This window comes from Hyalella azteca, unplaced genomic scaffold (genome assembly GCF_000764305.2).
Source record: "Hyalella azteca isolate HAZT.00-mixed unplaced genomic scaffold, Hazt_2.0.2 contig9708, whole genome shotgun sequence".
Taxonomy (NCBI): domain Eukaryota; kingdom Metazoa; phylum Arthropoda; class Malacostraca; order Amphipoda; family Hyalellidae; genus Hyalella; species Hyalella azteca.
In genome coordinates, this window is record NW_025939770.1 from 79,700 (window position 1) to 103,321 (window position 23,622).

Below are 23,622 nucleotides of genomic sequence, written 5' to 3' on the forward strand. Positions count from 1 at the left end.
TATTCCTAACCCGTGAACGTAACAAACAGATTTCTCTAAACCTAAAATGACTTGTCGAATATAAAAATACTTGACGAATTAAAATCTGTTCTATAAAACCCTAACACAGTTAATTTGAATTGATACCAAATCACAAGTTAACGCAGACGATATAAAAAGGGTGTAAATGCAAAATTTCTTGCTCTATTTGACGCACACATTCAATGGTAAGACTATTCGAAAAATATATTATTTGTCTCTTTCACATATCGATCTAAGTCAGCAACTCATTGATTTTGTTCAAGTCGGTTTCCAGTGCGAGATCTTGCACTTATATTATAAGCTCCGAGTCTAGCATGTTCTTTTTGGCTTCCAGTTGGCTACACAAGGAATCAAATCTAGGCGATTTTGTCACACTCTTTGAGTTATTGTCGTCCACATGAGACAATGCCTTCAACTTTACGGCCTTTGAAGAGACATTTGTCTTTTGCTCTTTAACAATAACATCAGACATCGGAGATTGCTCGGGAGAACATTTAGGTGAAAGCGTCACATTGTCCAGGCTAAAAATTGGTCCATCGTTTTGAGATTCTGAAGGAGCGCTCTGACGATGCCGTTTTGGCACCGACGACACGCAAGGCGATGGATAGCTTGAGAGACGAGTTGTGTTTAGCGACATGTTCCTTTGGCTGTGCGAGCTCGCGCCTCTCTGGAAATGCAGAGAAATGTACAAGTTTTGGTAAATTTGTTTATGTGTGAAACTTCATTGATAGTTTTGCACATAATCATTTAATTATAAATAAATGTTTATATAATCCTAATTAACATGTTGATGACTTTATAACAGAAACCTACCAATTTTTGTCCAATTTTCGTCTGTATATAACTCTTAATGACACGTAAGATGTTTGCATCAACAAACAGAACGTTACTCACCTTGGTTCTGTCAAGCGTTTTGCTTGCACTGCTGGCTAAAATAAATATAAAAAATACACGCAAACAGCTTTAAAACTCTAAATATGTGACAAGTTTACTGAAAAACTTGCTTGTGAAAATTAATATTTACTATGAGACTCAGATAAGTTTAAAAAAACTTGACTTAACATGAAGCTATTAAGAGATTATTAGAGCACTGACACGTACTATTTACTGGTTATGAATTTGACGCACGAGGAGATTCTCCCTAAAATATATGAGTTCGATCCTTTTGCTAAGTATCTTTACATAGAATTCTAATTTAACCATCTACCGCCTGACACAAGAACCGAAGCAATATTCTCACAAGCCTTCTTCTCAAAAAGGATACGTTCTAGTGAGCGCAAAACGACTTGCACTGATGGTTGCCGCCACGTGCGACAACTTTAAAATGTTTCTGTTTCATATAAACTTCCTCGGGTTGTTACACTCAATAGTTTACGTATAATTTAATTTGAAATTTATATTCCTGGAGAGTGACATATGGCGGTAGAGGGTTAAGAGGGCACACTTGAACTTGTGAAGCTTTGAAAGCTAATTTAATTTTTCTTTAGTGAGATTTCTGCTTTTAATAACTCATATGCCTTGAAACTGACCGTCTTGAAGAGCGTGGCGAGGAAGCAGAGTATCTCTTTCTTGAGGTTGGTGTTGAGCCAGCCGTAAAGTACGGGGTTACTGCAGGCTGTGCTCATGGCCAGGATGTGGCACGCCCCAAAAATCGCGTAGAAATACTCGGGGCTGTGGAAGTAGTTGAAGTCGGCTAGCAGGTTGACTACATGCCAGGGCAACCAACTGACTGCAAAGGTGCAGGCAATGGTAGTAAGTAGGATAGTAGTGCGTCGATTTCTGTCTAGCTCCTGCGTCTTTCTAGCGGCACTAAGATTGTGCATTTGGTGTTTATTGAGAAAGTTCTTTATGTTGATGTGGACAGAAACCAGCACTAGGATTGGGATGATGTACTGTATCAAAAATAACGTGATCAACCAAGCCAGTTGCACAGATCGCGACGACCACAGCTCAACGCATCTGTCATACAATAAGAAATCTTTGACTTTCACTGTCTCTAAGTAATAAGAACTGAACAGAGGCAGTGGAAATATTAGTGACACGATCCAAATGCCTAGCACGGACGCTTGGTTGTAGCATTGTGGTCGCGGTCGACTCCCAATTCTGACTATGGTCATGTAACGGTCGGCGGCAATGGCAGCGATGGTGGCAGTGCTGACCAGAATGTTGGTGCACTGCAAAACGGGCACCAGTTTGCATATGAAGCTGCCGAGCTCCCAGTTTTTCTTCATAAGGCTTGCTAGAGTAAAGGGCATGCAGATGAGACAAAGCGTTATGTCAGAGATGGTGAGATTGATGACGTACAGGTTACCTGAAGTCCTCATTTCGTGCTTCCGAGCAATCACAAGTCCCACCAAAATATTGCCTGCTGTCCCGAGCACGATGAGAGTGATGTAGGCAACCATTATTATCACCTTTGCGGTCGGGCCTAAGTAGGATTCCTTGTTGTTTTCTTTGACAATGTTGTAAACTTCGGACAATGGGAAGTTGAAATGATGAAACTCGACAGAGTTGTTGGGGATGGAAGTTGGCAAGAACTCCGCGCCATTACCGGTCTCATGGTCCAAATTTATGGCTGTGTATTGATTCGCGGAAGTTGAGTAGGTGTCGTTGCGTGCACTGTGATAAGGTATCAATGGAGTCATCATTTCATCCATCTTTGCATCTATAGCTGAAAAATGCAAGTTATTTGTGTATGTCCTTACGCTGATATTAATGATTACAGATGGAATTAAGCAAGTAATTTTGGCATCACAGCACTTGCCACTTGATAAACTTCTTCAGGATTTTTCGTGTCAGAGAAACATGCTGATATTATTAAAGAGTCTTTGGATGTCCTGAAATAGAAGGGTAATGAGAGAAAAGCAGAGTAATACCTAAATTGATTTCAGTCTCAGAAAGTAAAGGTAAAATTTTTTTTGTGAACTTGGCTGCAAATCTGCGCTATATATGTATTCTGCTAAACACCAGAGTATAGCAAGAAACAAATAACAACCAATAAGAACTCTAATAAATTTTAGGCTAAAACAGTCTGAGACGAACAAGAAAGATAGGAAACATTAAATTTACAATCCTGCGGTACGCATTTCCCTTTTTAGAAATGAACGACTATTTTACAGTGCCTATGTAGATGTGACAATAAAGTATAAATTTACATTCTATTCCAACATAAGCTAACGAAAAAAATTTTGGCGAGAGAATTTTTTTACAAAAATGGCCCGGCAGACGCATGAGTTTGAAATTACGTGTGGAAGTGAATTTCCTTAACGAAATTATGTCTAAACCAGACTGCCTCGCCTCCAGGCCCCGAAAGTTTATGGCTAGGATGGTGAAGGCGCAACCATAAATGCGTAATAGTTTCTGGGCACAAAGAAAGAGAGGTAAATCGAGAACCATTAAAGAGCTTCAGGTTCTTTGTAGGGCTGAGCTCAGCAAACATTGTTGTACATGTAAAAGTATCACGGTTATCACTTGTCTAGTACGCGCCTTTAATCTATTTTTAATCATTATTATTGTTTATTTATTTTATATTATTATTTATTTTATTATTAATCTATTTATTATTAAACACCTCTGATGCTCTATGGCCCTGATACAGAAGAGTTAAAATGAATAAAACTTAGTTAAAATAATTTATTAAAATCAGATTTTTAAATGAGAATATATTTTCAATCAACCGATGCTTATTTTAGTTTCTTTCAGAAATGATTGTAAAATTTTGAGAAGCCGATAGTTAAAGGGACCGATTTATAAATTTCGATATATTTTGTTAAATTTTGTCTACATGAAGACAGATATCATCATCATCGATCAAAATTAGAAGTTTACAGATCAGAAATTCCACTAACTGTTTTTCATTTTTGTGTCATAATTAATATGAACGAATGAATTTCATCGTAGTCCCTCTGAAGTTTTTCTCAGTGGCTTCATTACCGCCCATCGCGAGCCAATCAAGATTAAATTAAATGCAGTCTATCGAGCCAACAATTTTTAAATTAATTTTCGGTCATTAGTCTAAAGTAATTTTTTTAAAGCCAGTTGGCTGGGCCAAAAGATAACTCAATTCGCATCCTTCACGAATTAATTTCTTTATACTATTTTTCATTGGCTTTAATAATGAATTATTTAGAAGCGTTCCAATTACTAGAAAAGGAGCGTCTTTAAGGAAATAAAATAATTCGTAAAATTAGATTCCGTAAAGAATTGCTTTCGTGTAAAAAATAATTGAGGTCTACTGAATTCTCCTACAAATGTATTCCAAACTTTAGAGAAGCCTATAAACTCAGAACTGCTGAACAGTGCTTGCATAGATTATTTCGAAAGTACAAACTTTTTAGTTAAAAAATCACTCATTTTTTGGTAAATATTAATTTTTCAGCGATAAATGTTTAGCGCATGTATAGCATTTATTATTGTAAAGGTGATGATAGCTTGCTGCTACCTATTATAGTTGCCATTAGGTAATACAAATACATTATGCCACTTACTGGAATCATTAAAAAATTAGGTCAGTACTCACTGCAGTGAGTGACAGAGAGCGCATTTTCTCGTCGACGAAAAAGTCACTGACGGACAGACAGTCGGACATGAAGAGCACAATAGCGCCTTTTTCCATAAATGAGAAAATAAGCTAAAAATAACTGCCAGGTCTAGAATATCTTTAGTTTGAAAATTGATACATGCGCCTGACTGAACCCGCAAGCCAATTGATATCTCCTATGGTACATTGGAAGTCAATCAGTTGAAATGAAAACCATGGTCGAGGTCGGGCAAACTCAGAAAGTATCATCGGAATACAAAGGCTCTCATTTAGTGGAGCAATCGAGCGGAGTCTATTTTTGTAATAATTTTTACGTAGAGAATATTTCCGAGACCCTCGAACGTAAATCATGACTTCGCTTCACTGCTATCGACGCTTTTTTGTTCTTTTGTGGTGAACAGTCAGCCATTAACTAATTTATTGGTCCACAGTCGGACGCAACGGGAAGAAAAACATAAGCAAAGAACCAAGCTAATTGAAAATCGAAAGTGTTAATAGATATTAAATGAAAAGGCTTGAATAATTGCGTATAAAGTTATTAACTTCCAAATAAAAATTATATACAATTATTTCTTCAGATTTGATAGCGAAATCGAGTGTTGAATTGTGATGGCCAATTGTTTTCAAATTATATTTCTACAAATTTCTCAGAAATGAAAATTCCCATTGTGTTGCTGTATTACTGAAGTTGCGATCCGTAACGGCTGCTCATGCGTCATAATTACGAATGAAGTGTAGCAAAGATAGTGAATAATGTCGAGCGTTTACAGTGTATCTCAACACAGACTTCCCTTCAAATATTAATTTTTCAACGGCGTTGATTGCTCTAAAATATATCATTTTTTAGATGCAATAAAAGTGTGTTTTGTTACAACGGGCAAAATAACTATATATGGTCGAAAGAGTAAACTGATTATGTTTCATTGTATGAAAAAAAATCACTTCTTCGAAGATGGGAAAATTTTCTGATGAAATTATTATCAGAAAATTATTATTTGAAATTATTAATATCAAAGCAAAGTAGAAAAAGTATGTGGGAGAAATTTGCGATGGTAGTAATTTAATAAAATTTGGATTGTTGCTAGTTAATAGAATTGAAGTTTTTACATTTCTGAGAAAATTTTTTGCAAAAATGTACGAATAAGAGTTGCAGAAAACCAATATAGTTAATTTGTCCGAATTCGTTACGATTTACTCACTAAAAATTTCGGGAAATTTAAAAATTCTGCAAAGAATCGTGATTAGGAAATGTCAAAACTTAAAAAAAATTCAAGTATGATTGTGTTGATTGAGTCTAGTTTTGATTAATTTGAATTTGAATTTTCGGCCCAGTAAGATTTTTTTTTGCAACTAGCGCTAAACTTGACTTTACCTGCGGCCAGAAACGCAAAGCATTTTTTAAAATACGCCAGCGCGAGGGCAAAAAAATGTGCAGTGGCTGATGAAAAACAAAGACGAGCAGCACAAGTTGTCGCTGGACGCAACATCGCCTGTTATTGATGGAGGCTACCAGCTACCCTGCACACTGTGGCGAGTATTCGTTTTCTGATCGACGCCTTACGTAAGCAGTTTACGTAAGGCCAAGAAAAATGCCTCAACACAGACAGAAAATCAATTCTCGTGGCATTTAACTTCTTCACTTTTGAGAGAATGAAACGTCAGTTAGTAAGAGTTTCATGATGCCAGACTCTGGAACAAGTGTTCACATGCAGAGTAAAAATGCTTGCTAATGAGACATTTGAGATAACTTAACGAGAACGAAAAATAACAACATTCTGTTTTGTGATGAGCAAAGTTGAATTTAGAACACAAGGCATTTTGCATAGTTATTTTATGAAAAAACTGGGGTGAATGATTGTAAGTCAAACGAAATCATTACGGGCATTAAATTTTCACTGATATCGCTACTCCATGTGAAATTTCGGTCACGAGTTGTTGGATGATTGGAAGAAAGAAAGAAAAGCCTGGCAATGTCTTTGTCGATTAATATGCACAATAATTAATATGCACAACCAATTCCTTGGGAGAAAAAAACATCACGTTTGTCAAATTTAATGTACCTATATGCGTATCTTAAAGATGAACATTTTATGTCTAGATTATAAAACAAAAGTCTTTGAAGTTAGCGGACAGAAAAAATGCAGAGTAAGGAAAATCAACATGTATGAAGGCGATGCTTTTCTTTAAGCTTCAAGTGTTCCCAGGAAGCATATTTTTTGTAGCAGAAAAATCTATGAATATCACTAATGACAATCATGAATAACTCAAATTTCTCTCCCGCTCGCAGCCTCTCTTGGCTTAAGTGATCGTTATGACGGCTTCAGCCTGCGAATCACCAGTTGCAGGAGCCTTAAATTTAATTGAACAGAATTAATGAACGCATAGGGTAGAAAATTCAGAGCAGTAAAAGTCCATTTTGATTACTTGAATTATTCATGCGTAAATTGTGAGTACATTTTGAAGTACAAGTCAGCGCAACGGCACGGAGCACGCTTTATTTACCTGCATATATTTGAGGCCGAATCATAGCGGACGCTAGTATTATATCGACAAATTCTGTGAATTACTTGGATTATGACGCAAATGGGCAGATGAAGAGGATTGAATCATTTATATAGCCCAGTGCCATCATATGCGTGTTAAATTAAACTGAGTGTTAAATTAAAGTGAGCGTTAAATTACAGTGCGTGTTAAATTAGAACACACGGCTTACTTTGTAGGAATCTATTTCAGTACACAGGGATAAATGCGTGATATTTTATGACGGACGAACGGTAAGCTCGGAGCACACTATTTGTAGCAGTGTATCAAAAGTCGGACTTTCAGGAGTGCGAAATTTTGCTGAATTAAATTGCATGTATACATATAAAGTATGAGTTGTATAATATACAAACAGGAAACAGTATCGATAAAATACATGCCGACTCACATAAAATCTTATTATCTTCGAATTTGGGAAAGTGCGCCATAATTGATTGATTGAAATTAATTTCTGGAGTAAAAATGTTTTGATCAATTCAATAACTTTGTAGTACGAATATTTTCAAATTTACTTACAATGAAGATATAATATAATAAAATAAAAATAGTTAATAATAATAACAATAATAGTAATAATATAATAATGATAAATTATATAATAATATTAATAACTCTAAATGATAACAGAACATATCATCGTCAACAATAAATTAATCGAGAAGGCAAGCAATTTCGTCTGTGACTCGTTACAGAGGCCATGCTTCGTTTAATTAACAGATTTTACATTTTTGCCGTCAATTTTCGTAACCTGGCAGATTCTTATTTTAAGTAATATGAAAGTGTGAATACGAGTATCAAAAAATCACATTTGAGATATATATGAGAGTATGAAATGAGAATATGAGAGTATGAAAAAATAATTGTTCTTCTCCATCACTATAAATGCACACAAATAACTATGTTCATCATACATGTATAAGGAAAAAAACTCAATTCTTGAAGCTACAAAGCTGGCAGTTTTTGGTTCTCAAAGTCCACCGATATTGGATAATAAAAGTAGACCTTTAGTCCCTCTTATGACACCATTTCTGAATTAAGAGCGTGGTAAGTTCGTAGTCTTATTTGACAGCGGCTTCGGTAACGAGAGCGTTAAAGGAATTTACGTCGCACGGTGGGTGTCTGCGTCCCTTGATTCAAACAATAGTTAAAAGTTTAATTTTTAAGTTAGCTTTAATATTTGAATAATAGTACTTTTTATTATTATCAAGTTCATGCATATATCATTGTTTGGGATAAGACAGGGGCTGAATATTTGTCATTGAATTGAAAACTATAGAAATTCATTATATGATGTTGAAGGACGGCTTCCAGCATATACAGGCTACCCCAACGGAGATAATGAGAAAGCAAAGCAACTGATTACTTATTAATGTTGTGGAAACCAGGCCATAGAGTTTTATTGGGAAACGCCAAGAACATATTCATAAAAATATAACATTGAACCAATACAACACGGACTATAAATAGAGTTGAACTTGACTAAAATTCTAGCACGAGACCTATGCAAAATTTGAGATTTCTGTGATACTTGAAGTTTTTCCACCGTCCTTTTAGCTGCTAAAAATCAGAACTCTTTCACCAACCCCGACGGCTGTCATCAGATGAAGTTCACACTTTTCAATTCGCGCAGTTCAAGTAGACCGTAGAGGCTCAGCAGTTCTAGGCGACGATTCTCAACATTCGGGAGCTCCCGAATACACCTAAAATGAGAAGATTATTTCTTATACAACCCTAAGTCCTTCCGTCACCGATGGGTATTTAGTATCTTCTTGGCACACGAGTTATTTTCCCCACTGAAGTCCTTCGCTTCAGCGACTACTAGCAGCCGGTTATATATGGTTCATACGAATCATATAAAGAGGTAGAAGTGAAATTACATGCCCACGTTCACCTGGAATAATCTATCGCAAATAAATGGGTTAAACATTCAACTAAAATCAAGAACCTCTACAAAGCGACACCATCAGAAGGATGTACGACGTTATTTATCCAGTAAAATTTAATAGGAGGAAAGGTACACTAATTGCCAAAATTAAAACAAAACTCATAGGTGGCAAACAAGAGTCAACAAATGAAGATAATATCGTAATGCCCACGGTGCATTACGCCAACTTCCTTACCCGCCACTCGAATTAAGGCCGATAATCCGGCAGAAATTCACACAAGGACACCAAATAGTGTGCAACGTGATAGCAAGTAGCTGTAGCTTAGTGAAATGCTAGGTCCTATGTGCAAAAAAAAAAGAAAAAAAGAAAAAAAATAGAAATCACGAGACGTGCTTCGATATCCACCCGAAACAATGAGCAGTAAAAGAATTACCGGAGCGAATGCTTCCCACCTCGGTCGTTACCAGCGGGACTCTGGGCAAACAAATGACGCCTGAAGTGCGCAGCTACTATGTTAAACCGTACAAAATTCTCGCACTTGGAAAATATGTCAGTAGTGGCAAGCCTTGATTGGATACTAGATAGGAATCAGACGATAAAAGATCGAACTTGCATTTTTCTACACGATCAAAAGCGGGTCAAAAAACGTAAAAACCACATAGAATCAGCCAAAATCAGAAGTGAAAGGGTAGAATAGATATTTATATTTTCAATAATTGTCTTCTTAGACTCGTATCTGCTTGATTTTCACTATTGTATACACCATTATGCTATTTTACTTTCGATTTTAACTGTTGATTAGTTGTGTGCACATTGAAATTATCTTATGTAGGGAACAGATTTTTAATAAGAATAATCATTTAAATTAGGAACTTTGTAATAACATTGCAGCATTGAAGAGGCCCAAATCTCATCTCACACTACGGAATTTTTTTTAATTTAGTACACGTATCAAACGTGTAAAATTAGAAGAAACAAACAATAATTCGTTCATAATGTATATAAATTGAAATATACAGGTTTTATAATACAACAACAAATTACAATGACAAGGATTGGATCGCAAAGATTGGGAACTTAATCTAAAAGGAGAATAGCATCCACTTAATCTTCAAACTTAAAATTTGTTTCCGCTTTAATGATGCGAGGTAAGTTTCGCTGTAAAGTTTATCAGTTTATTAGCATTATCGGTACCTAAATTCAGCCCCACTTTGGTCGCATTCTGCTCGCAACTCAAGTTTGTTAAGTTTGAGTCGCGAAGATTTCAACTCCAACTCGTTGAATTGCACGCTGCACGGCTTAGCTAACTTTTGGTTTCAGAACATTTCTCCTTCGCTAATGGGAGTTCGCGGGCACTGCCCAACGTCTAAGCCAGCAAATCTTTCTCATGAAATTTTGAAATGACTTGGCATATTTTAAGCAATATTACCTGTAATTTACTGATATATCGCTGTGCGTCGCAACACCCGACTTTGTGAGAGCAATTAACCTACAAAAATTATTCATTTGTGGCGCGAGCTTCCATATTCAAAGATATTAGGTTTAAAGATAATCGAGTATATAATAATGAATACTTTTGACTTGTTTCCAAACTCCATCCACTCATAATTTATAGTGTATCGTGGCTAAAACTTATCGGGGATAAACGCTCTGTAGGGAGCATTAGAAGGTCCAAAGTTGGATATGAATTTTGTTAACATTTTTCATAGGATGCGATGAAAACTTTTGTTCTTGACTAGGATATTGGCACTAATGCAGTTGCCACTGCTGCTCTACGGCACTAATGCAGAAGAGGCCTTCACGTATGTAAAATACTAAAGGAAAATGTGAATTATAATTAGTAAGAAATTCAAAGTCCTACGGTGCATTACCCAGGCGGCCACGAACCGTTGTACCATAACTAAGGGTGGGAACCGTAACTCAGGGTCTGTTTGGAGCTTAGTCATGGAAAAATTTGTAGCAAAAACGCTCAGCAACGTAAACAAAAAAAAATTAACAGCTCGAAATGGAAATAGGAAGGGAACAGAGAAGCACTAGGGCTAGGCAAACTTGAAATCGCTGTTTTAAAGACAACATTCAAGCATAAAGATTTTACATTTATGGGCAGAAATGAGACTAAGCATTGCAACTAACATCCGGGAAGGATATAATGCAGCTGAATATGTTCCGCATTAAAAAAAAAAAACAAAAATTACTGGGCTCGTTCTCAGGGCCAAGTCACTGGCCATTAATAAATATCTAAGAGTCCGGAAACGTGTCATACGTTCCTTTATTGGTCCAGTGAGAGATAAATAAAAAATTGCTAGTTATAGTGTTAATATATAAATACATAATTAGTGAGTGCAATAGTTATGAATATATATGATGTATTTTTGTCATTTGGTAAAAATAGTTTTACTTGAAATTGAAGTAAAATTTAGTTTGAGAAGCTAAAAGCAGAAGGAGGTAGTAAAATTACAATTAATCGAGTGCAGGTCAGAATATCCGAGAAAAGTCTCCTCAGCAATTGAACTGAGTAGGCTCATTAAAATAGAGCTTCCGATTACTCCAGCCCTCTAGAAAAGGGTCGAGTAAGCTGCTAGAAAAAGTCAGTATTGTGAAACTCAGCATGATTTCTAATAAAATATTCATTTTTGCACCCGACGGGTTCCAGGAGAATTTTCAGCTCGCGTTGGAGTTGCTTAAAAGGATGGAATTTAAATAATTTAAATTCTGAGCACGTTCCCTATTGTTCCACTCAAACTGCACCGAAGAATGACAAAGTTTAACTTTCAAACAAATCACAGAACTTAAATAAAATCATATATGCTCACGTCATAAGACGAAGCCGTAACAAGTCTGCACGTTGGTTTGCCAAGTCTGAATTCAAAATGCTCTAGGAAAAAAATTTCTATAACTTTTTGGTTTCTGGAGATGAAATATTTTAGCCACATGCGCATAAATGTAAAATATATATGTGATTCATGATAAAATAAATGTGGAAACAATCATTATGTTACTTTGGTATAACTGATGCAACTTGTTCCCATCCAAAAACTTTCTAGAATTGCCAAAAAAAAATTAATCGCGTTCTCTCGTTAATACCACTGTATAAAATCAAACGATCATTATGGCATTCCTGAATGTTAGGCCAAAGGAAACGATGAACGAGTAAATTGAACTCCATATTATATACTCAGCAGCCAGCCAAGCTCAAATTTTGATGCGTGATGTTTGGTCTGGTTATCATCACATATTCAATTTACTAAGAAACATCCATAATTAAAGAAAGTTTTATAGTTTTCTATTCTGATCCGTATTTGCTGTTGCAGAAATACATTTAATGCTATTAGCTTTATGCAAATGTGAAAGACAATGCCTCAAAAACACATCGTTCATTAGACTTTCTAATCAAATAATTAATTTTTCACATCTTTGATCAGACTTTTAACGAGAATACTTTCTATAAAATTAATTTAATAATAAAAATATACTTAAATTAAGTTGACGGAGGAACTAATCAGAGACACGAATTTCGTAAAATTTTCGCCTTGTTGACATTACCGCAATAAAAAGAGAAAAACTCATTGAAATAATTAACAAACCACTTTCCTAAAAAAATTACTTTGACTGAAACCCTTTTTGCTATTGGAATATATATTACAAAGCATTTTAATTTCTATTTAAGGCTGTCACTCGATCTCGTGACTATATTGAGAATACGAAGAAAATTACGTTGAAGTTCGTACCAATATCAATATAGATTCGGCCAGCAATGCAAGGTGGAAAATTTATTGCTTCTAGAAGAGCAATAACTCTAACGCAACGCTTATTTGATTTCGGCTTGAACTGAATTGTGCATCTGTGATGGCGATTGAGAAAGGGGCTTTGCAAACAAATAAAAGCGCTTTTAGGAAGAAGGCAGAGCCCAGAGGAGCTAGATCATAAATGAAGAGAGTCAAAATGATTTATCAAACATGAGTTTTTCAGTTTATTAAATACCACAGTTTGAATATTTTCCCACCACTAAACTCATGTCCGAAAAATTGAAAGGTTTTGCGCTTATTTATGGAAAAAATTTTGTATATATGAGTAATTTTCCCAATACATGTAATTTTTTTACTAAGTTGCCCTCTGCGACATAAGCGATAAAATTAAAACGAGAATATATATCATGTGCCCACTTATCAGTGTTTGAGTGGCGTCTTCGATAACGATTCGAATAGCATATTAGTGAACCTAGAATATCATAAACCATTCAATTTATTAGAACAATTTTTTGAACTATTTTAAGGCATTGCATCCACATCTGCTGAACAGGAACTTTTATTTTTATGAAATAGCAATTCAAATTGAGAAAGAGCTGCCATATCTTCGCCTCGACTTCACAGAGTCTATAATGTGATTTTACAAGACTATTTCCAGAAAAATCTGGCCATTGTTTAACTTAATGAGATTAAAATAGTTCAATACAAAATTAAGTACGAATAGTAAACCCATGAACGGCACCGAACTTCAAATTTAGGTACGATGGATTGCTTCGATGCATCGCGGTAAAAATCATAGGCGCGAAGAGCTTCGGGAGATTGCCAGTCATTACGAACGATGAAAATAAAATGATGAAAGACGCATGAAAATGAAAGCCGAGCCTTCCATGCTCCTACGACGTTTGCGTAAACAGAAAAAATTCATTTTGCAGTCACGCAAAATTACTATTTTTTTATTTCGTGGGTGAACTGTTTAATTGGTGAGGAAGCGATCCATGAGTTAATGACCACAATTTCTATAAGATTTACGAGTTTTTAAAATATTTTGAATGTGTGACATCAAATTATAAACTAATTTCACTGAACTTCATTAACTTAAATTGCATATTTTTGCATTTGATCGAAAACATCAGAGGTAAATGTATAAATTGAAATGAAATATCATGGGCAACAGTGAGAAAAACAAGTATTAATTTTTATGCTTGCAGAGGGCGTTTTTTTCTTTAATGCTCTGTTATCTTCAACTCGATTGAAAAGATTCATCAGTGCTGTCATCCTTACGAGAGAGATGTCTGCCATAAATCTCAGCTTTGATGCTTCATACCTAAAACCAATACATTTTCGTTTCGAATTTCAAAACAATTGCAATGACGTGAATATATTATTGATATGCGGGCAGTGAATACTGAATGCAGTATTAAACACAGAGCATAGTGTGAATGTAAAAGTGATCAGAACCTAACGAAGAGATATAATGCTACCTGATTTGACAAAAATAAAAGAGTGGAATCAATTGAAAACCTTTTTAAATTACCAAATGTTTCGGGTACTGGAAATACAAAATTATTGCGAATAAAATAGTAGTACATTATCTTTTGACATTATTAACATCTTTTCAACACCATTCACATAATGTGTCTTCAGAAGGCAAGTTCAAATCATAAAAACTACGGAAAATACAACCAGTATTACATTTACTTTTCAGTTCAGAAACTATGCTGATATAATAAAAAATTGCGTAATGCTTTAGTCTAAAATTAAGAGAATATATCCCTAGAATAGCATCGCAAATGACTATCATGAAATACACAATTATTGCTCTATTGCAGCCATTCGCGAAAGTCTCTCGTAAATAAATTTTGAAGCAATTCTACTAAGCGTCATACCTTTGGCAAAAAAATAAGGTAAATAGACTTCTGAAAAAGATTAGAATCGTCAACGTACAGCAGTCGGAAGAGGAGATTTGAAATTTTACGTGACTTAATTGTTCAATAACTGATTTATTGATTCAGTACTTTACTTTCACATTCAGCGAACCATAAATCCTTAAAGGAACCGCGAAACAATTGTATGCACTGCATTGTTTTTACAATTTTTTAAGAGTGATTTTTAGTCAATACAGCGGCTCCTGTTTAGTCTTTACAGAGATGCCATTAAATTTTTGGATAACTTAATCATAAGAGTTATTTATTTCTGTGCCCTGCGCGCACAGACAAATCAGCGCCAGTGACCGATGGCGCCAGCAGCGCGCGCGCGCACATCGCGCGGAGGCCGACAACGAACTGAGCAGTTCGCACAGCCTGAGCACCTTCGCGCTCATCCACCTTCAATGTAGATGGAACTTCGTTAGTTGAATGACGCGGCCCGCGGTAAAAGAACATAATTGAATTAAAATCAAATTGGGAGGTGGTCACACTTCCGTTGCCCGGAGTGTTTTCAGTGCATTTAAAAAATAGACGAAATTTTCCCGAGCCAAGAGTCTCTGGCCTACATATCAAGAACAGAGTATAGATGAGACTACGAAAAATAGCAAAATAATATTATCGACAATATTTTTTTCGTTAATTATTACTTAAACCAGCAAATGAACGGTAAACACTACGACACGGGTGTTCTCATGCCTTAGAGTGTTCATCGGTCATTAAAAAAAGTTGTTAGTCACTTGGGTCACTGCCGTAATCGACTAATTATTTACCAGATCTGCTAATTCACACACCCATACTCCGGAACACTAACCTATTTTCTGACATAAAGTTAGATTGAAAAATTCTTATTTGATCTCCATTCCACAAAATTTTTAAACCTTTCTTCATTCCACTAAATTTCCAAACCCTCATCCCGTAAAATATCAAAGCTTTCAACAATACCACTGTTGAAAACTTGGGCTTCTCTTAAGTTTTCGATCAACGCCTCTGTGAATGAAAATGGGCACGTAACTTTCAATTGAATCGTATTAATAAAACGTCCATGCTGCATTACTCAACTAAACTAATTGTTTAGTCGAGTAAACTCAACTAATTATTTAGTTGAGTATTTATGTACATGCTGTACTAATCAACTAAACTAATTGTCATACTTTCATGAATTAAAAACCTGGAGTCATTCCACGGTGTAGGGTTTAGTAATAGAATTTGAAAATTTGAATCTAGCTTAGTAAACCTGAACACGGAAGCTAATGTGAATTGGAACGTCACATGCACTGAAATCTCCCTCTTGAAATTCCAGGGACGTTTATTGGTTTGCCTCAGCCCTCCGCTAAATGAACTGGAGGCGGTGAAATCCGCAGATGCGTCAAAATGAAATCTTTCCATATAATCCAAAATATCGTGCTATACGGTATATAGCAACAATACTCGTATGAATAGAAGTACATTATATTATGACATTATTAGCATTTTTCTATACTATTCACATAATTTGTCTTCAGAAGGAAAGTACAAATCCAAAAAAACTACGGATAATACAACCAGTATTACATTTACTTTTCGGTTCAGAAACTATGCTGATATTGTAATAAAAAATTGCGTGATACTTAGATCTTTACTTAAGAAGATATATCAATAGAATAGCATCACAAATAAATTTTTCATATCATACGTTACAAAAGCCTTATCAAAATTTAGTTCACTACAATTAGCGATAACACAAGGATCTCCATAGGCTATTCGAACTGAATTTAATGCTTGTTCAAGGATTCAACGAGGTCTTTATATGTAAATGTAAATTTTCGACAGCAATTACGAAAAGTCATTAAGATCATAGCTTTAAAACGTCACCTAATCACTCGACGCCCTTTATGATAAAATATCTGGTCAAATTATGTTACAATATGTCTTCGAATTCCACAAATAACAATCAAAACGGAATTGAAAAATATTGCCGAGCGGTTTAATCCCTTACATAGCTTTACCCTAGGTACTAAAGATTTGGTTATTAGGTATTTCATACACGTACGTGCTCCGATTGTCAAACACAATACACAAATAGGGGGCTTGATGCATCTCCGTATTTCCAACTCAAAACTTATCAGAGGCTTCTTGTTCATATATCATCATCAATGAACTCGGCGGAATCTGAAGGGCTTCGGATCTCATAATTCATGTACAAGATTATAATCAATTCAATTAAACTGTGTCTAGGGATATGCTACTTTACTGTACTATAGTTCATATTGTGTTCAGATCAGCAATTGAATAAGTATATTATATCTGTCTACGGTTTATATATATATGATTAATTATTTAATTACTAAATTATGTCGTGTTGCCTTTAAAGAGTTATAGTGCCCAAAATGAAAACTGGGTAATTTGTAGGAAAATAGATTGGAACTAAACGGTTTATACAACATAGCAAATTCACAACAAAATATTAGTCGTATTGACATATGTATAAAATAGAAAATTGAATAAAAAATAATTATAAAACATAAGTCTGCTGTAAATATAACGTTTAATCGAAACCTCGCCGTAAAACGAAATTTTCTGAGATGACAAGTGGGGTGCCGTCGCCATGGCAACAGTGCGCAGCGTCTGCATCGCTTCCACCTACGAGTGATTATTGCGTCCTGATGTCCTGAGCAAGCTGGTCCCGCTTACTGAGCTTCGTGAAGTCCATTTAAAAGTTTTTTACTGAATTGATCTTTTTCTCATCAGTGAAGATAGTGAATTGGTCGAATTATAATCAGTGATAATAGTGAATTTTTATTATTATTTACATCATTTATATATGCGGTATAGATTGTTAACTATTTAGTAAGGAGATCAATTGTTTATGTAGGACAGGTCAAGGTCCTGACAGTTTATTTAATAAAGATAATAGGAGACTTGTGTGAAGTAGTTTATGCATTTATGCACATACATCATGATAACTCCACCATGAGCAGAATTATGTGACTCATTTTTTAAAGTGCGAAGTAATAGTGACAGTGATTGAACTAAAAGGTTATTTACACTTTAATTATGAGATCTGTTTTGAAAATAGGCCTCATCCGGTAGTTTGTTTTGAAACTAGCATTTTGAGTTGATTTGAGGCGCCGAGAAAATCAAAGCACACAAAAATATTAGAATCTAAGTTAATTTTATGAGAAAATACCATAAAAAATACTATGAATTGCACTCGATCTTGGCCGCATCCTCCATTCTATCGGGATTACCAGAGTAAATTACGCCTTGACTTGCATTGAAGTTTGCGTTAAGTCATTGTTATTGTGTTAATTATTATTATACCTTCACTGCACACACAGTAAAAAATATAGCATGAATTGATTAACTTCGAAACTTTTCTAGTTAGCCCGCTTTGCATTATCGTAAATAATTAAAACTGAGGGCAAAAGCATATTTTGGAGGATTTTTTCCGCAAACTTAAATGTGCAAAAAGCTTTTGATGTTGATGAAAACATTATAAACACCATCTGATATTGATATCACATACCAAGTCTTGCTTGTGATATTGGCAAGATATAAATACACAATATTGACATGGAAATCGCTTAGACACTCGTATGCGCTAATAATTTTCATCACAAAATCACATCTAGTTATTTTTCAGAGATCATAATATGGGAGCATCCCATGATATGAATTAATAAGCAGCGAGTCAATTAATAAATATAAAAATTACACGAATTACTTTGAACTGAAATTCTTCAATCATAAATTGAATTTATTTACGCTTCAGCTCAGTCCATGAGACGTCAACTGTCTCTTGTGAGCTCATAGGATAATTTGGAAGCATTCTGCACTGGAATGAGTTTCACATAAAAATTGATTTGAAACTAAACAACATGTGGTTGCTGGCCAAGTGAAGGGCCTCATATGGTTGAGGTCCCTATTCATTTTGTTTTCTCGTATAAATTATAAAGTTTTCATATAATTAGCTCTCAAAATTACGAATAAATGAGGAAATACATAGCTTCAAAATAAAGTTTAGAGTGAATAATTAATTACAAATATGCTTAGAACAAAAAATAGTTTAACTTTAAAAGTTATCAGTTTATTCAAACTTGAAATTTGGATTTATGACTAATTTTAAGAGGCGTTGCAAAAAAGTTTTGATTCCAGAGACTTTTTGTTTCTAGGTTTGTGATTCCCATTCATAAGAGAAAGTAGGAACTCTTTAATTCAGTCGCTGCATAACATGAAAAAAATTAACGTGGTCGATAGATACACTAAATGGCACAAAGGTACACTAAATAGATACACTAAATGGCATAAATTTTTACTAGTACTATGAAGAAAATAGAGGCGGGGTTTGAAAAATAACTGTTAGCTGTAATCAGGTCGCCTTAAAAATGCATGAATTATGAAAGGAGATTAAAAAATGAATTTTAGGTTATTTATAATCTAGCTTATGCTATTTATGTTAAGCTAAATCTAAGAAATCTAATCTACACTTCGATAATAGCCTAATCTACACTTCGAAAAAATGTTCTCTGTGATTTATCTATGTACAAGACGGAGTGCATAAGTTGTGACACATCAAAATAACTTTACGAAGTGCCATCAAGAATCATGAATTTATTCTGAATATTTTTTCGTATCACCTTGAAGTTATCTTCTGCATATCCTTAGGATGAGAAATTCAATTAACAACTCTAATGAAATACTCGTATAAAGTGCGTTCTAAACTTAATTTGCATAAGCAAACGCGACCTCACTTGGACTTGTTGAGATGAAATGTAAGATAATTTTCCAAATTCAAATACTAAATTAGGAATATAATTTCATTAACATTCATGAAATAACGGTGCGGAATGCCGAGTTGATCCACCTCCTACGCAGGCAGATTCAGACGTTATATTTGGATGGCCCCAGTTTTTCTCGGTCATATTCCAAGCACGAACTTGTTACTGCACTCCCGAGCGCAGTGCTAGAACGAGCCAATTGTGCACCGCACTCGTCTGAGTGGCAATACCACCGAGAAGCACAACTTAGATACTTCCGTTGAGACATTACCGAGCGCGGGAATACGTTATATCAAACTTGAGATGCTCACAATCTCTGAGATGAAAACAATGCGGGAAATAAAAACGTCAAATGATGCTACAAAAAATTCTGCTGCAGTAGATACTTAAGTATAATTATTCATATTCATGAATGAATCAATTCATATTGATTCAAAAATCAATATGAATGTGTGCTAGAAAAACCCGAAGGCAGTTTGATTTTAATGTCAATTTGAATCTTTTTTGTTCCGTGCATAACCTGTAGTCTCGGAAGCCTTATAAGATTTTAATTGAATTTTCATCACATGAATTGCTTCAAAGTTAACGTAAAATAAGGAATGGGTAATACAGAGAGCACCGTGTCAAAAGGCGTGAAGGCACAAGCCAGCGCCAGCCTGCCAGTCTATGACCTCGTAGACGTCAATGGTGAGTCTTGCACTCAACACGAGTAACATAAACTAAATCACCATATATGTAATGTGCTACGTAATTCAATTATAGTAACTAAAGTCGTACCTATACAAGCTATGCAAAATTAGGATGTTTAATTCTTTATGCACATAACAGTTTCTTTGATAAAAACACAAAGTTAGATAAAAGAATTTTTCCCATCTAACACTATCTCTTCAAGGTTTATATTGCAATCACAATCAAAATAATTAAGATGCAGCCATGTTCTATTGGGAAATTAGGCGTTTTAAACTGAGTGGTCGCACAGGAATAAATTTTATAAAATTGTGTTAATGTCAGGAAGCTAATTTTATAGATGTTCTTTATTTTAAAGTACATCATAACAACTATGGTAGAGGGCCCCGCAATTAACATTCAATACAGTTATACTCAACCGCAAATATTTCAGCGCCAGTTCAATGTAACGAAAAAATATGTATCTCGGGAAATCCGCAAAGCTGAACGGAAAAAAAAGAAAACAATTAGAATGAAAGCGTTGTAATGTGCCATCAGAGACGCCTTGATGGGTTCACAAATGCGCACTGTTAAGAAGCGACTGAAGAGAACATTCGGCTGAATATGCGACGCAGCTAACAAAACGGCAAGCCAAACTATGTACATTAAAATTTACAATACGTCAGCCCTGTAAACTTCTCAAAACCAGCGCTTATTTGAATAATAAGAAAAACATTGTTGAATAATGCATGTCGTTCAAGGCATGTCTAAATATATGTTAAATATAGCTAAAATGATCAATAATTTCTTAAATGTACATAAGTGACATCGATCAGGACAATTGAATGAATGTATCTGTGCGTAGTGTAATTGAGCAGCGACGATTCAACAGCGGTACAATCGTCGTGATTTTTCATGCTTCGCATTATTTCCTCCTTATTAACTCTAATGGCCTATTTAATGACAAAAAATGAATGAAAACAATTTCAGTAAAATTTTTCATTCGCTTATTTGAAGAGAAAAAAACGGAAAACAGTGTTCGCAAGTTATTGATTTGTTTAAAGGTTCTCTCTGCTCATTTCCCTTACACTTTAGATTATTCAAAATATACCATATTAATGAATAATAAAATTGATCACCCCTGTGATTTTTCGCCTGCGATTCGTATATTAATCGACACTTTTTTGGTAGGGGAAAGAATTTTTAGGAAACGATATGAAACATGCATGTTATAAAAATAATTGTATTCTTTCTCTCTACAATTTTCTCTTATTCCTTAGCAATACAAATCTGAATCAGACGATAGTATATATAGTAATATGGTTCACGGAGTGCATATACAACACTTATGTATGCCAGTAATATTAAAATCAGTCGGCTGTGATGCAGAAGTTTACCCGCCGAGAGGCGGGGTAATAATTTAGAACTAAAAGAGTTTTAGACCTGACAATTATCCCTGAATTGTACAGGCAAAGAAATTAACTTACAGACTAATTTTTACATGAATTTTGTATTCGTAAATTATGTAAAGACTTTTTTGGAATAAATTTTAATTATGAAGCATTATCATAATACTCAATTATATATATATGATGTAATAAACAGGCGGTGGAGAGCTGATCGAGTTGATGAAGAAAGCCACCAAGACCAAAGACTACACGGAGTTGGATGAAGCGATCCGCATTAAGGTGGCGGCGATGGCGTATAACAAGGGACAAGGAAAATGTATTAACGTCCACACGCTCGTCGCACGCAGGAATGCCGAGAAGCCGCTCTCCAAACAGGTGAGAAACTGTAAATCATTCATTGAGTACCTCGTCTAAAATGCCACAAAAATACGAGAAAAGTGGGTGAAAATTCGCATTTAAAACTGAGGAAACAAAACATAATAAAGAATGGAAAGGAAATTTGATCAATATCAACAAAGTATCCATCTGGGGAACAGACTTTTGTGATGCAGATATCTAAATTTATTTCCTAAATATGATCTATGAGTGTTAGATATTGAGAACTAATGGCAAATATTTCGTATGCCTTTAAGGTATCAAAAGTGTACAACTTTGGTAAAAAATAAAATCGAAAAAGAACAACAGGATTCATAGCCGTAGCAAGAAATTAAAACATCGATATATTTTTTCGAACACTGAACTGGGTGGATCCGCACTTTAAAAAAATGGAGTGCAATTGTTACCGGATATTAATATGAAACCACCACTCACTCAGATTAAACTGGTGCCATACCCATATATAAGCACGTTAAAAGAATAGCACCGCGAGATTGTTAAGAGTTCGTTCCGGTGTCGGGCATTCACATTTCTTAATTGTGGGCATATTTTGAAACGTTCGAGAACACCACCCAAATAAAAATTTAAGGTGAAGCTTCGATAAAGAATCAATTGAGAACTGGAAAAATCGAGTATTTCCTACCTCAATAATATTTCACGAACTGATATATCTCGAAATTGAATTAAACCTACTATTAATATATTAATATAAAGATATATATATTAAACTATGTAATCTTTTTATCATTTCATTTAAAATCAACGTTTTCAATGTAGTACCAGATAACCAATCAATATAATTGTTCATCGGGAACTTCATACGTGTGTGCGTATCGCATTGAAGATAATACAAATCTCAATATCAGCTGAAAAGACTTTCAACTCATTAAGTATGCTATACTCACTTAAGTAATTAATTAGACGGTAAAGGATGCAACGCAGCTGTGCTCCATACGAGCATAAATATATACATACATTAATTTCAAAGCGAAGTAGGGCGGAGTTAAAATTGATGTTCTATTCGTCACCAAACTTCACCTACAGGCGTCTTGTATTTCATTTTTTTGAAGAAAACTTTAAAAGGAACTTGAGACCATTCACTCCACAAAGTTGTACGGTCTAATTACTCACCAGATCACGTTCCCTAAAAACCTGCCTGGGGAAGAAGCTGTCGCGGGGAAGTTCCAGCCTGGCGTCGATGACCCTGCCAAGTGTGAGTGTTGCTAATTGTTGTGCCATGCACTGGCGTAATTAGAAATAGAACTAAAGTACTCACTGCAGTGAGTGACAGAGAGCGCATTTTCTCGTCGACGAAAACGTGAAGTCACGGAGGGACAGACGGACGGACAGACGGACGGACAGACGGACAGACAGACGGACAGACGGACAGGCGGACAGACAGACGGACAGACGGAAAGACAGACGGACGTACATGGTGAGCACAATAGTGCATTTTTTACATAAATGGGACAATGCGATAAAAATGACCATGAAATTTATTGATTTAATAGAAATATATTCAGTGTTGTAAATTTAGATATGAAACCTTGGTATAATCACCAGTTTCAAGCAGCACAGTGGATAGTGATCTGTGTATTTAATCTATTGTATTTAATTTCACTATTGGATAAATTTAGGAATGAAATTAATTGATCACATTTAATTTTTGGGGTAAATATTTTGGGTTAAAAGTCAAGACTCAATCCGATAAAGGACTAAATTTTTGAGCATTAGAAATTTTTTTTTATAACTGACC

The 23,622-nt window shown here is 35.1% G+C and overlaps 2 protein-coding genes across 2 annotated transcripts in view; one reads left to right on the forward strand and one right to left on the reverse strand.

Annotated features, from left to right (window-relative positions):
• Positions 1 to 277: 277 nt before the first annotated feature.
• On the reverse strand, positions 278 to 2,679 carry LOC108665601 (neuropeptide Y receptor type 5). Its single transcript, XM_047882123.1, has 2 exons — positions 1,551 to 2,679; positions 278 to 688 (listed from the first exon to the last, which is right to left on the reverse strand). Exons 1-2 carry the CDS (start codon positions 2,676 to 2,678, stop codon positions 311 to 313), a joined length of 1,506 nt encoding a protein of 501 aa, XP_047738079.1. The 5' UTR covers position 2,679; the 3' UTR covers positions 278 to 310.
• A 17,336-nt stretch (positions 2,680 to 20,015) lies between these two features.
• The window catches only part of LOC108665602 (transient receptor potential cation channel subfamily V member 5-like), a 28,022-nt gene continuing 24,415 nt past the window's right edge, over positions 20,016 to 23,622 (forward strand). Inside the window, exons 1-3 of the mRNA XM_018152377.2 lie at positions 20,016 to 20,103; positions 21,688 to 21,866; positions 23,001 to 23,079. Of these exons, the coding sequence (XP_018007866.1) occupies positions 20,016 to 20,103; positions 21,688 to 21,866; positions 23,001 to 23,079 (346 nt within the window). The remainder of the gene's footprint in view (positions 20,104 to 21,687; positions 21,867 to 23,000; positions 23,080 to 23,622) is intronic.